Raw genomic sequence first — 11045 nt, 5'->3', positions numbered from 1 at the left:
AGGAGCTATGAGATATTGCACTCTAAAAATCCCTCCAACAGCGAAAATTCATACAATTATAATTTCTGTGAACTTTGACCTTTTACCAAAACAGTTCCTTAATAGGAATCCTTAATCCTTCTCATATCATCTCTGGTATGGCTGCAGCTTGGAGCCTCCCATCTCATGCCCTCTCGTCTCATGCCCTCCAGCCTGGTGCCTTCCGCTAGTTTCTACATTTTAAAATAAAAGCTCGCGTCTTGTTCCCTACCTCGTTTCTACCTCGTTCTTGGGTGTTTTTGAACTGATGAATGAAGACTGTCATGCTAATGATAATGCTATTATAATGCTATTCCAGCAATCTGGTAGAAAGATTGTTTTAAACGTAGTTTCAAGTGTGAAAATGGAAATTGCGAATGTGTGTGTTACACACTCCTGTACAGTAGATGGCGCTATGCACCTAAACGTTGTTTGCAATCCGGTCTTAATCAAGAGAAGAAGCAGTAGCAGCAGAAGGAAAAAGTGTCGGAGTCACAGGTGAGTTCATTCGTGCACTCAATTAAAAACGTATAAACTCTTAAATTACAATTTTGGCCATAGATATACTTTGCAGATTTCTGAGTGTTATTGTTTGTCCCTGACGTTAACGTATTTGATGAAACCTGCGATGACTTTAACACTTTAAACTGAGAGTGCATTTAAATTAGACATTTGTTAGAAATATTAGCTCAACACTAACTTGTTACCTATAGCAATTTATCATAACAGACTTTAGTGGTTTCTTTATTTGATTTTACCTAAGGAACACATCAGTGTGTTTTTTTTTAAATAACACATGCATAGGGCACAGCCTACTGTGCTAAGCAAGTCACTTGTTGCTAACAAAAAAGACTGAAACAAAAACAAATCTAAACACTGTATGAGAGCAGATCAAGAGTATGATTAGGGCCCGAGCACGACCGTGTGAGGTCCCTATTGAATTTGCTAAGATTATTTTTAGGGCCCGAGCACGACCGTGCGAGGTCCCTGTTGAATTTGCTAAGATTATATATATTTATTAGGGCCCAAGCACGACCGTGTAAGGTCCCTATTGAATTTGCTAAGATTATATTTAGGGCCCGAGCACGACCGTGCGAGGTCCCTATTGAATTTGCTAAGATTATATATATATATATATATATATATATATATATATATATTTTTTTTTTGTCTTCTTTTTTTCTGCAAAGTAGGCTCAAATGACATGGCCTAAACATACTCAAAAACTCACCAAAATTTGCAATTTTGGTGAATATTCTACAAGTTTCGCACATGGGCGTGGCAAAATGACTCGCTAGCACCACCTAGAAAATTGGAAAAGATTAGCCCCTCGTTCATGTTCAACCTACATGTACGAAATTTTCTGGGGACATGTATCATATCAAGACGCACAAAAAAGCCTCAAGAACCCATAGCCTAAAGTCAACAGGAAGTCGGCCATTTTGAATTTTACGGCCATTTTTGGATGATTTACACACTTTGTACTTTAACGAACTCCTCCTAGGGATTTAGTCCGACCGACCTCAAATTTCTGCTGTGTCAATGGGCGTCTCCGTGGCGTGGCGTCAAAGATCAACTCTTCGCCATGACACAGGAAGTTATTGTAACTTCAGTGTATATGCTCACATCTGGACCAAAGTGTACATGTAGGATGAGAGTCCCGCCCTGAACACATGTACATGCCGACATTCACCCACAGTCATAGCGCCACCTGCTGGCAACAGGAAGTGACTTTTAACGAAGCAGCCCCCGCCGCTAGTTTCACCTACGTTCACAAATTTTCTGTGGTACGTGTATCTTGTCCAGATGCACAAAAAGTCTCTTGGAGCCATAGCCTAAACCCAACAGAAAGTCGGCCATTTTGAATTTTACGTCAAATTTTGGATGATTTACACACTTCGTACTTTAACAAACTCCTCCTAGGGATGTAGTCCGACCGACCTCAAATTTCTGCTGTGCCTTCTAAAGGCATTGAAGATGAAAAGTTGTGCTATTTGAAAGTTTTTGTCAATGGGCGTGTCCGTGGCGTGGCGTCAAAGATCAACTCTTCGCCATGACACAGGAAGTTGTCGTAACTTCAGTGTACATGCTCACATCTGGACCAAAGTGTACATGTAGGATGAGAGTCCCGCCCTGAACACATGTACATGCCGACATTCACCCACAGTCATAGCGCCACCTGCTGGCAACAGGAAGTGACTTTTAACGAAGCAGCCCCCGCCGCTAGTTTCACCTACGTGCACAAATTTTCTGTGGTACGTGTATCTTGTCCAGATGCACAAAAAAGTCTCTTGGAGCCATAGCCTAAACCCAACAGAAAGTCGGCCATTTTGAATTTTACGTCAAATTTTGGATGATTTACACACTTCGTACTTTAACAAACTCCTCCTAGGGATGTAGTCCGACCGACCTCAAATTTCTGCTGTGCCTTCTAAAGGCATTGAAGATGAAAAGTTGTGCTATTTGAAAGTTTTTGTCAATGGGCGTGTCCGTGGCGTGGCGTCAAAGATCAAGTCTTCGCCATGACACAGGAAGTTGTCGTAACTTCAGTGTACATGCTCACATCTGCACCAAACTGTACATGTAGGATGAGAGTCCCGCCCTGAACACATGTACATGCCGACATTCACCCACAGCCATAGCGCCACCTGCTGGCAACAGGAAGTGACTTTTAACGAAGCAGCCCCCGCCGCTAGTTTCACCTACGTGCACGAATTTTCTGTGGTACGTGTATCTTGTCCAGACGCACAAAAAAGTCTCTTGGAGCCATAGCCTAAACCTAACAGGAAGTCGGCCATTTTGAATTTTACGTCAAATTTTGGATGATTTACACACTTCGTACTTTAACAACTCCTCCTAGGGATGTAGTCCGACCGACCTCAAATTTGTGCTGTGCCTTCTAAAGGCATTGAAGATGAAAAGTTGTGCTATTTGCAAGTTTTCGTCAATGGGTGTGTCCGTGGCGTGGCGTCAAAGATCAAGTCTTCGCCATGACACGGGAAGTTGTCGTAACTTCAGTGTATATGCTCACATCTGGACCAAACTGTACATGTAGGATGAGAGTCCCGCCCTGAACACATGTACATGCCGACATTCACCCACAGTCATAGCGCCACCTGCTGGCAACAGGAAGTGACTTTTAACGAAGCAGCCCCCGCCGCACGTTTCACCTACGTGCACAAATTTTGTGTGGTACGTGTATCTTGTCCAGACGCATAAAAAAGCCTCTTGGAGCGATGCCCTAAAATCAACAGGAAGTCGGCCATTTTGAATTTTACGTCAAATTTTGGATGATTTACACACTTCGTACTTTAACGAACTCCTCCTAGGGATGTAGTCCGACCGACTTCAAAATTGTGCTGTGCCTTCTAAAGGCATTGAAGATGAAAAGTTGTGCTATTTGCGAGTTTTCGTCAATGGGTGTGTCCGTGGCGTGGCGTCAAAGATCAAGTCTTCGCCATGACACAGGAAGTTGTTGTAACTTCAGTGTACATGCTCACATCTGAACCAAACTTTACGTGCTTGATAACTCTCCCACCCCGCTATGGAGGACCGATCCTGACACAGTCAGAAATAAATACAGAAATAAATAAATGCTCAATAAATAAATAAGCATCCAATTAAATACACAAAAAAATAAGTAAATAAATGTAGGTAGTAATTAAATTATAAAAGGAGACATAAATGTATATATTTTAATTGGTGCCTTTAATACGCCTTTAATAGTGCCTTTAATAGTATTATTATTATATAATATAATACCTTTACTTATTCACCTTTGTTATAATTACCTTATTTGTTTATTCAACTTTATTTATTACTAATTTTTTTAATGTATTTTTATGTGTGTGTTTTAATATTTTTGTCTGTTTTATTCTTCCTTTGTATTTTTTTTTCTGTATGCATTTCTGCCTCATTATGCAAATGAGGAGGGGCTGTGTCTCAAGGGGTCATCTTCTCTGCTATTGGTGGACCAGTCAGACAGGAGAGCTCCTACTCTACCTGCAGACATCAACGATCTTGCCCCTCACACAGTCAGATGGCTTCCTTCGGTGCGCTGAGGTGTTTAACAACTCTGAAGACAATACTACCAGCAATGTCTTCCTTCTCTTTTCACGTAGACGCTCCGACAGACAGTGCTTTCAGTTTGCTGCATGCATGGACACAGAACTGCGGTATAGGGAGAAGCACACGGTCAGCTGGCTGCAGCTAAATCTGGAGCGCACTCGTATTCAATTCTGTATGGTAAATTCAGTTTTAACAGAGCAGAGCGAGCTGACAGGCAGAGTTAGAGACTTTTTCTGTCCGTTTCTCTCTTTACAAAGACGCATGTGTGTAAATACCTTCCTACCTTTCTGATAGGAAGCCTTCTTGAGGTGGTATAAAACATTTCTTCTTATATTCTGATTTGAGTTGTGGACAACTATGACCACATGAATTAAAAAAATTAAACATTTCACTGCCCAAGTCAGCTATAACACAAGTCTTGTTCATCAGACTACATGCTGTACAGTATTTGTGGACAGATTTTGTCCCAGGATTTATTATGCTTTTCTTCTTCTTCGTTGCATGATTTAGAATAATAAGGTGAGAAATGGGTCTATTCTGAGTTCATCCTGCACTGCAGCAGCTAATAAAGTCCATTTAATCCCAAAAACGCTTTTCTTTTAGGCAGGCTGGAGCAGAAAACAACTCACCTTTCTGAAGTTGTACAGTAATGTCACATGTGTATGAAGGTGGATCAAACAAGCTAATCTTAAATGTCAAAGTGGAGAGGAGCCTAGTAGGCCTATTTATTTTCATTCATTACACATGAATAAGCTATGCAGACAGTTGTAAAGAAAGAACATATTTTTCTTCTGTTCTCTACTTGTTATAGTTACACAGTATTAGGGGTGTGGGCTGTATTAAAAGTATCCACTGTTCTCCCATGCTCTAACACACAGTAACGATGAAATGTGCGCTGTTCTCACATTCTTCCTCTGTATGTACACATAAACAACAAGGCAGGGAAATATAAAAGGAATTTATTTTATTGTTTGGGTACATTATTGTTCAGTGTACATGCTCACATCTGAAACAAACTTTACGTGCTTGATAACTGTCCCACCCCGCAGACATCTACACACCAATACCGATTTATATTCATAGCGGCAAGTGCTATGTAGCTCCACATAGGGGACACAGGAAGTGACATATAACACCTTCATGCGGCGACATAACCGCGTAACAAATTCACAGCCGCACCGGCAGAGCTCCAGAATATGCAAGGGCCCGCCCAACGCTGCCTACAGCTTTAATTCCTAGTTGTTTCATATGTGATGATGTTTTCTGGTCTAAAATCCATAATGTCATATAATTTCAGTGATGCATAAGAATACAATGTAAAATTACAGTCAAATATCTGGCTCAAATTACCACATCATGCACATTTTAACAAACATCCAGCAGTTTGAGGGTAATGTCATGCTAACAATATAGCCTCATATTGTAAATTCCTAAAGCACACATGCATAGGATTTTCTCAAACCTGTCTGTAATTGTTCAGACACAAGAATCATGACTCCTTGAACATAAAAAAATCCCTTTGAATTGCAGAAAACAGTTTTTTGATCTTAAATGTGCTCATCACTTATTCCATGGGCCTCTCTCCATCACAGGGTGAGTAAAATGGATGACTCCTCAGTGTGGTCACATGACCAATTTTGTCTAGTGCTGCAGAGAAACAAGGGGTGGCACAAATTCCCCACAGACTCAAATCACCCTGCTCTCCCCTATTGTATTCCATGAAGGTGATGATTGTGGAGTTGAACTAGCAGCCGTGACATGTTATATATCTACCACAGTCGAAATATAACCAAACAAGTTGATAAGTTTATATTAAATATTTGGAGCAACACTGTTAGAATTAATATTTTAACATCATAAGATAGTTATATAATGTATCTATGTGGCTATATATATATATACACACACACACACACACACACACACACGTGAAACTCAAAAAAGGTGAAACTAATATATTATATAGACTCATTACATGCAAAGTGAGATATTTCAAGCCTTTATTTGATATAATTTCAATGATTATTGCGTACAGTTTATGAAAACCCCAAATTCAAAATCTCAGAAAATTAGAATATTACATAACACAATAAAAAAAAAAAAGGATTTTAAATACAGAAATGTTAGCCCTCTGAAAAGTATTGATTGGGCTCCTTTTGCATGAATTACTGCCTCAATGCGGCGTGACATTGATGCTATCAGCCTGTGGCACTGCTGAGGTGTTATGGAAGACCGGGATGCTTCAATAGCGGCCTTCAGCTCTTCTGACTTGTTCGGTCTCATGTCTTTCATCTTTCTCTTGGCAATGCCCCATAGATTCTCTATGGGGTTCAGATCAGGCGAGTTTGCTGGCCAATCAAGCACAGTTATCCCATGGTCACTGAACCAGGTTTTGGTACTTTTGGCAGTATGGGCAGGTGCCAAGTCCTGCTGGAAAATGAAGTCAGCATCTCCATAAAGCTCGCCCGCTGAAGGAAGTATAAAGTGCTCTAAAATGTCCCGGTAGACGGCTGCGCTGACTCTGGACTTAATAAAGCACAGTGGACCAACACCAGCAGATGACATGGCTCCCCAAACCAACACAGACTGTGGAAACTTCACACTGGACTTCAAGCATCTTGGATTGTGTGCCTCTCTATTCTTCCTCCAGACTCTGGGACCTTGGTTTCCAAATGAGATGCAAAATTTGCTCTCATCAGAAAAGAGGACTTTGGACCACTGAGAAACAGACCAGTTCTCTTTTTTCTTTAGCCCAGGTAAGACGCTTCTGACTGGCTTGACAAGAGGAATACAACATTTGAAACCCATGTCCAGGACCCATCTGTGTGTGGTGGCTCTTGATGCAGTAACTCCAGCCTCAGTCCACTCCTTGTGAAGCTGCCCCACACATTTGAATGGCCTTTACCTGACAATCCTCTCCAGGCTACAGTCATCCCTGCTGCTTGTTCACCTTTTTCTTCCACACTTTTCCCTTCCACTTAACTTTCTATTAATACATTTTCACAATATTCTAATTTTCTGAGATTTTGAATTTGGGGTTTTCATAAGCTGTAAGCCATAATCATCGAAATTATATCAAATACAGGCTTGAAATATTTCACTTTGCATGTAATGAGTCTATATAATATATTAGTTTCACCTTTTAAGTTGAATTACTGAAATAAATGCATTTTTGCACGATATGCTAATTTTTCGAGTTTCTTGTGTGTGTATATATATCTATATCATAAGGAAATTATTTTGAACCACACATCAGCCCCACACATCACAGTCCACAGTAAAAGGAAGCACTGTTTGTGGTATTGTCTGTATATAGGGTTGAAACAAACACAGTATGCAGTCAGTGCTGCATCATGGTGCCACTCTGTTGGTTCATATCGTTGTTCTGCTTTTCTGCCAGTGCAGGTTTGACCATTTGCTTTCCTTAAAACATTTTAGAACATTCACTGTAGTTGAAGTCTGCATGTGACCATGGTCAATTTTTAAATTGTGCTAAATAGTTTCAGTTACTGCTTTCATACTGTTATCTAGTCAGTGTTTAAATAATGAAGATGGCTGTGTCTTGTGGTATGTTTTTAGAGCGTCTAATCAGATGGTATGTCTCTCTTATATCAGAGAACATTGTGCTGAGCAGAGAGTCTGGTGAGAATGTCACCTTGAAGTGTTTCTCTGCAGGATGTCTCAGCATCAATGAAGGGTATGGGATGTATCTGTATCATGATTTCAGCAGCAAGGAAGAGGTGTTTTACTATTATTCCAGTGGATCAAATGAAAAAATCACCCCGCGAGAGAGATATAAAAACAGAATTCAGACAAATGGATCTCTGGAGAACCACACGGTCACCATCACTGACCTAACAGTGGATGACTCTGGTATCTACAGCTGTGTCTACAAAGATGTCACAACTGTCCATTGCAATGTCTACACACTTTGTGTAAGAGGTGTGTTTTTCTTTTTTCTTCTCAAAAACTGCACAACGTCTTCTTTTGAGCAATAACACAGTGGTGGAGTAGCATGGTACAGTGCATACATTTAGTAGGCATGTTTTTTTAGTTACCCATTAAAATCTTCTTCTAACATGCATAGTCATGAGGAAACACCTAATTGGGAAACTTTTTACTCCACCACATAAGTTTTATGGCTATAGTTACCAGATACTTGCAGATTAAAATTTTACATTGGGAATTTATAACATTTTTAACAGTATAGAAAAAAGGGGGGTCCACCTCAACCAGATATGAAATATGATACATCAAATATTAAAATCCTTCTTACATGTCAATGTAATCTGAAAGAATCTAATTTTATCTGGCAAGATATTCTTAAAACATATACGAAGGCCCTCCATAATGCCAGAGAAGCCTACTCCTCATCACTAAAAAAGGCAAATAAAAACAACCCCAGGTTTCTTTTCAGCACTGTAGCCAGGCAGACGGAGTCACAGCTCTATTGAACAATGTATTCCTATAGTTTTCAGTAGTAACCACATCATGAGTTTCTTTAATGATAAAATTGAAATTATTGGAGACAAAAATTCATCGCCTCGTGCCCTCAACCAGTACCGATTTATCTTCAAACTCAGGAACCTTAGAAAGGTCTGTATAAGCTGATATATCTTTAGACTGCTTTTTCCCATTAATCTTCACCAACTAAGTTCAGTGATTTCTTAATCCAACCCATCAACCTGTCTCTTGTCCCATCCCAACTAGGCTGCTTATAGAGGTTTTACTCATAGTTAGCACTTCTTTACTAGATATGATCAGTCGGTCTTTACTAACAGGTTATGTACCACAGTCCTTTAAAGTCGCTGTAATTAAGCCCACTCTTGATTGTGTCAGTTTTATGACGTTCAACAATAACAATAGATTATTTGAGGGTTTCAAGTCAGGATTTAGGGTCCCTGTAAAATCCAGAATAGAATATAAAATCCTTCTCCTCACCTACAAAGCCCTTAAGGTCAGGGACCATCATATCATAAAGAGCTCATAGTACCTTATTATGCTATAAAGCCTATAGTTAACTAAGGGGTGGTTCAGGGCTCGCTCAATAAGCCCTTTGTTATGCCCCAGTGTTCTTGCTCAACGTGCTGCTACAATTACTATTATTAGTCCTATTATTATCATTGCAACAATTACTTGTATTGATATCAGCTCCTCTTGAGTCTAGTTTCTGCTCAAGGTTTCTACCTGTTAAAAGGGAGATTTACTTGTGATACTTAACATTTGGATATTGTTGACCACAGTGCCTATGTTTTCTTTTCTTTAAATTTGTATGTCTAGAAGACAAAATAAAATATCTACCTTCTTTTAGTTTTAGAGAACCTCTCCCTCCGGTCTGTTGAGAATTTGAGTCATTTTGGAAATTTACAAGAAATACAAAATATAGTTAGATTTTTCTTTCTACAAATGCCATCACATTTGCGTGGAGACGGTACATTTTATTTGGTGTTGCCTTTTTGTCATTCCACACAGAAGTGGCACCATGCTTCAGATCAGTAGAAATGCCTTGTATCCCATCCAGTGAGAAAACTCTACCTCTGGGGTTAATCATCATTGCTACCTTTGCCATCAGCACACTGGTAAACACGATCTTCATCCTGATAATTGTCCCAAGGGTGAGTTCAGACCTATCTACACACCACTTTGTACTTGAACTAAAATATTCAAGTAGCTACATTATCAGTCATCCCACCAAACCACATAGTTGCTGTAAACACAAGGTTTACCCCCTTGAGATATTCAGTTCACATGCTGATTGCATAGCAAACCAATGAATGCTCTGTCAACATTTGTCCAAAAATTCAGTTTTCTATTTCTTTAAACCTTAAAATGGTCTTATAACATAAGTAATGTAATTTGATATCTGTACTTACATTACTACAGTGCAGACAATCTCTACTGTGCTATTTCACTACCAACAGGTTAAACAAAGGACTAGCAGGAGACAAACAACAAGGGTCCCACAGGTCACCAATGATAATATGTATGAAGTTATGCATACCTTCCACCCTCTGGCAGCTTCAGAGCCGTCACTGCCATAGCCCCCCTTGGCTCGGTGGCCATCGTCCTCTTGAGAGCTGGTTTACTCTTTTGACTGTTAGTTGCTTGACTTTGACTGCTTTTTTAGTGATGTTAATTAACAGACATGACACAAAATGTATTGTAATGATACTTTTACAACAATTTAGGATCTCATCTTACTAAAATAGTGTGGTCTGGTGCAGATATTTTCTGAAAGTTGTGTGGGACAGGTATGAAAAAAGGATGTTTGTATGGGTGTCTTGCATTTCTAAATGTAGAGTTCTCACATAATAAGTTAATACAAATCTAATACAAATAATTATCTTTTTAAAAGTTTTTTGCAAAAATGTTGCAAAAGCAAAGCATTGTCTGGTTAACCAGACAATGATGCAACATTTGTGCTGTAGAATGAAAACATCATACTGATATTTGTAAAGCGTTGTCTTAAATGATTTCACAAGTTCTGCTGTTGTATTGGAGCACGCATACGGGTTTGTAGGACATTCAATAAAAGCAAAACAGATGAACTATGTCCGTCTTTATTTTGTAAACACAAAATAATCATACTTGAACCCCGTGTTAACACACAGGAAAGTGTTTGTGTCATACATTGTTACTTATTTTGTTTTATTTTGTTTTTGACTTTGATAAGACACGTGATTGTCAGAGTAGGATGTGCGTGCAAAACTAAACCACAGGCATGATAGACACAAACTTTGGCAGACACCTTCATAATAATAATGAACATAGTTTAGTAGTATAAAAGTAAGCTGAGTTGCAACATAATAGCTTTTTATTTATATCAAAACAACGTGCTGTACAATAAAACAAAATAATAAAAGTAAATAACATCCAACATTAAACATCCATCCATCGTCAACCGCTTATCCTGCATACGGGGTCGCAGGGGGGCTGGAGCCCCATCCCAGCTGACATCG

General features: G+C 39.4%; 1 protein-coding gene across 1 annotated transcript; it reads left to right on the top strand.

The window, feature by feature from the left end:
• Positions 1 to 7426: 7426 nt before the first annotated feature.
• LOC119898545 lies at positions 7427 to 10634 on the top strand. The gene is made up of 4 exons (XM_038712683.1): positions 7427 to 7491; positions 7702 to 8028; positions 9559 to 9701; positions 10008 to 10634. The coding sequence occupies exons 1-4, from the start codon at positions 7440 to 7442 to the stop codon at positions 10125 to 10127; spliced, it is 642 nt and encodes a 213-aa protein (XP_038568611.1). The 5' UTR covers positions 7427 to 7439; the 3' UTR covers positions 10128 to 10634.
• The last annotated feature ends 411 nt before the right edge of the window (positions 10635 to 11045 follow it).

This window comes from Micropterus salmoides, unplaced genomic scaffold (assembly GCF_014851395.1).
Source record: "Micropterus salmoides isolate LMB-PRFRI ecotype aquatic unplaced genomic scaffold, ASM1485139v1 Ms_hic_scaffold_12, whole genome shotgun sequence".
NCBI classification, from domain to species: Eukaryota; Metazoa; Chordata; class Actinopteri; order Centrarchiformes; family Centrarchidae; genus Micropterus; species Micropterus salmoides.
This window is presented reverse-complemented; position numbering and strand designations above follow the sequence as displayed.

Excerpts from the sequence above, each read along its gene's own strand:
- LOC119898545 (XM_038712683.1), top strand. The coding sequence starts at position 7,440 with ATGGTGCCACTCTGTTGGTTCATATCGTTGTTCTGCTTTTCTGCCAGT. Across the intron at positions 8,029-9,558 it reads CTACACACTTTGTGTAAGAG|AAGTGGCACCATGCTTCAGA; the intron begins GTGTGTTTTTCT and ends CATTCCACACAG. Across the intron at positions 9,702-10,007 it reads TCCTGATAATTGTCCCAAGG|GTTAAACAAAGGACTAGCAG; the intron begins GTGAGTTCAGAC and ends CACTACCAACAG.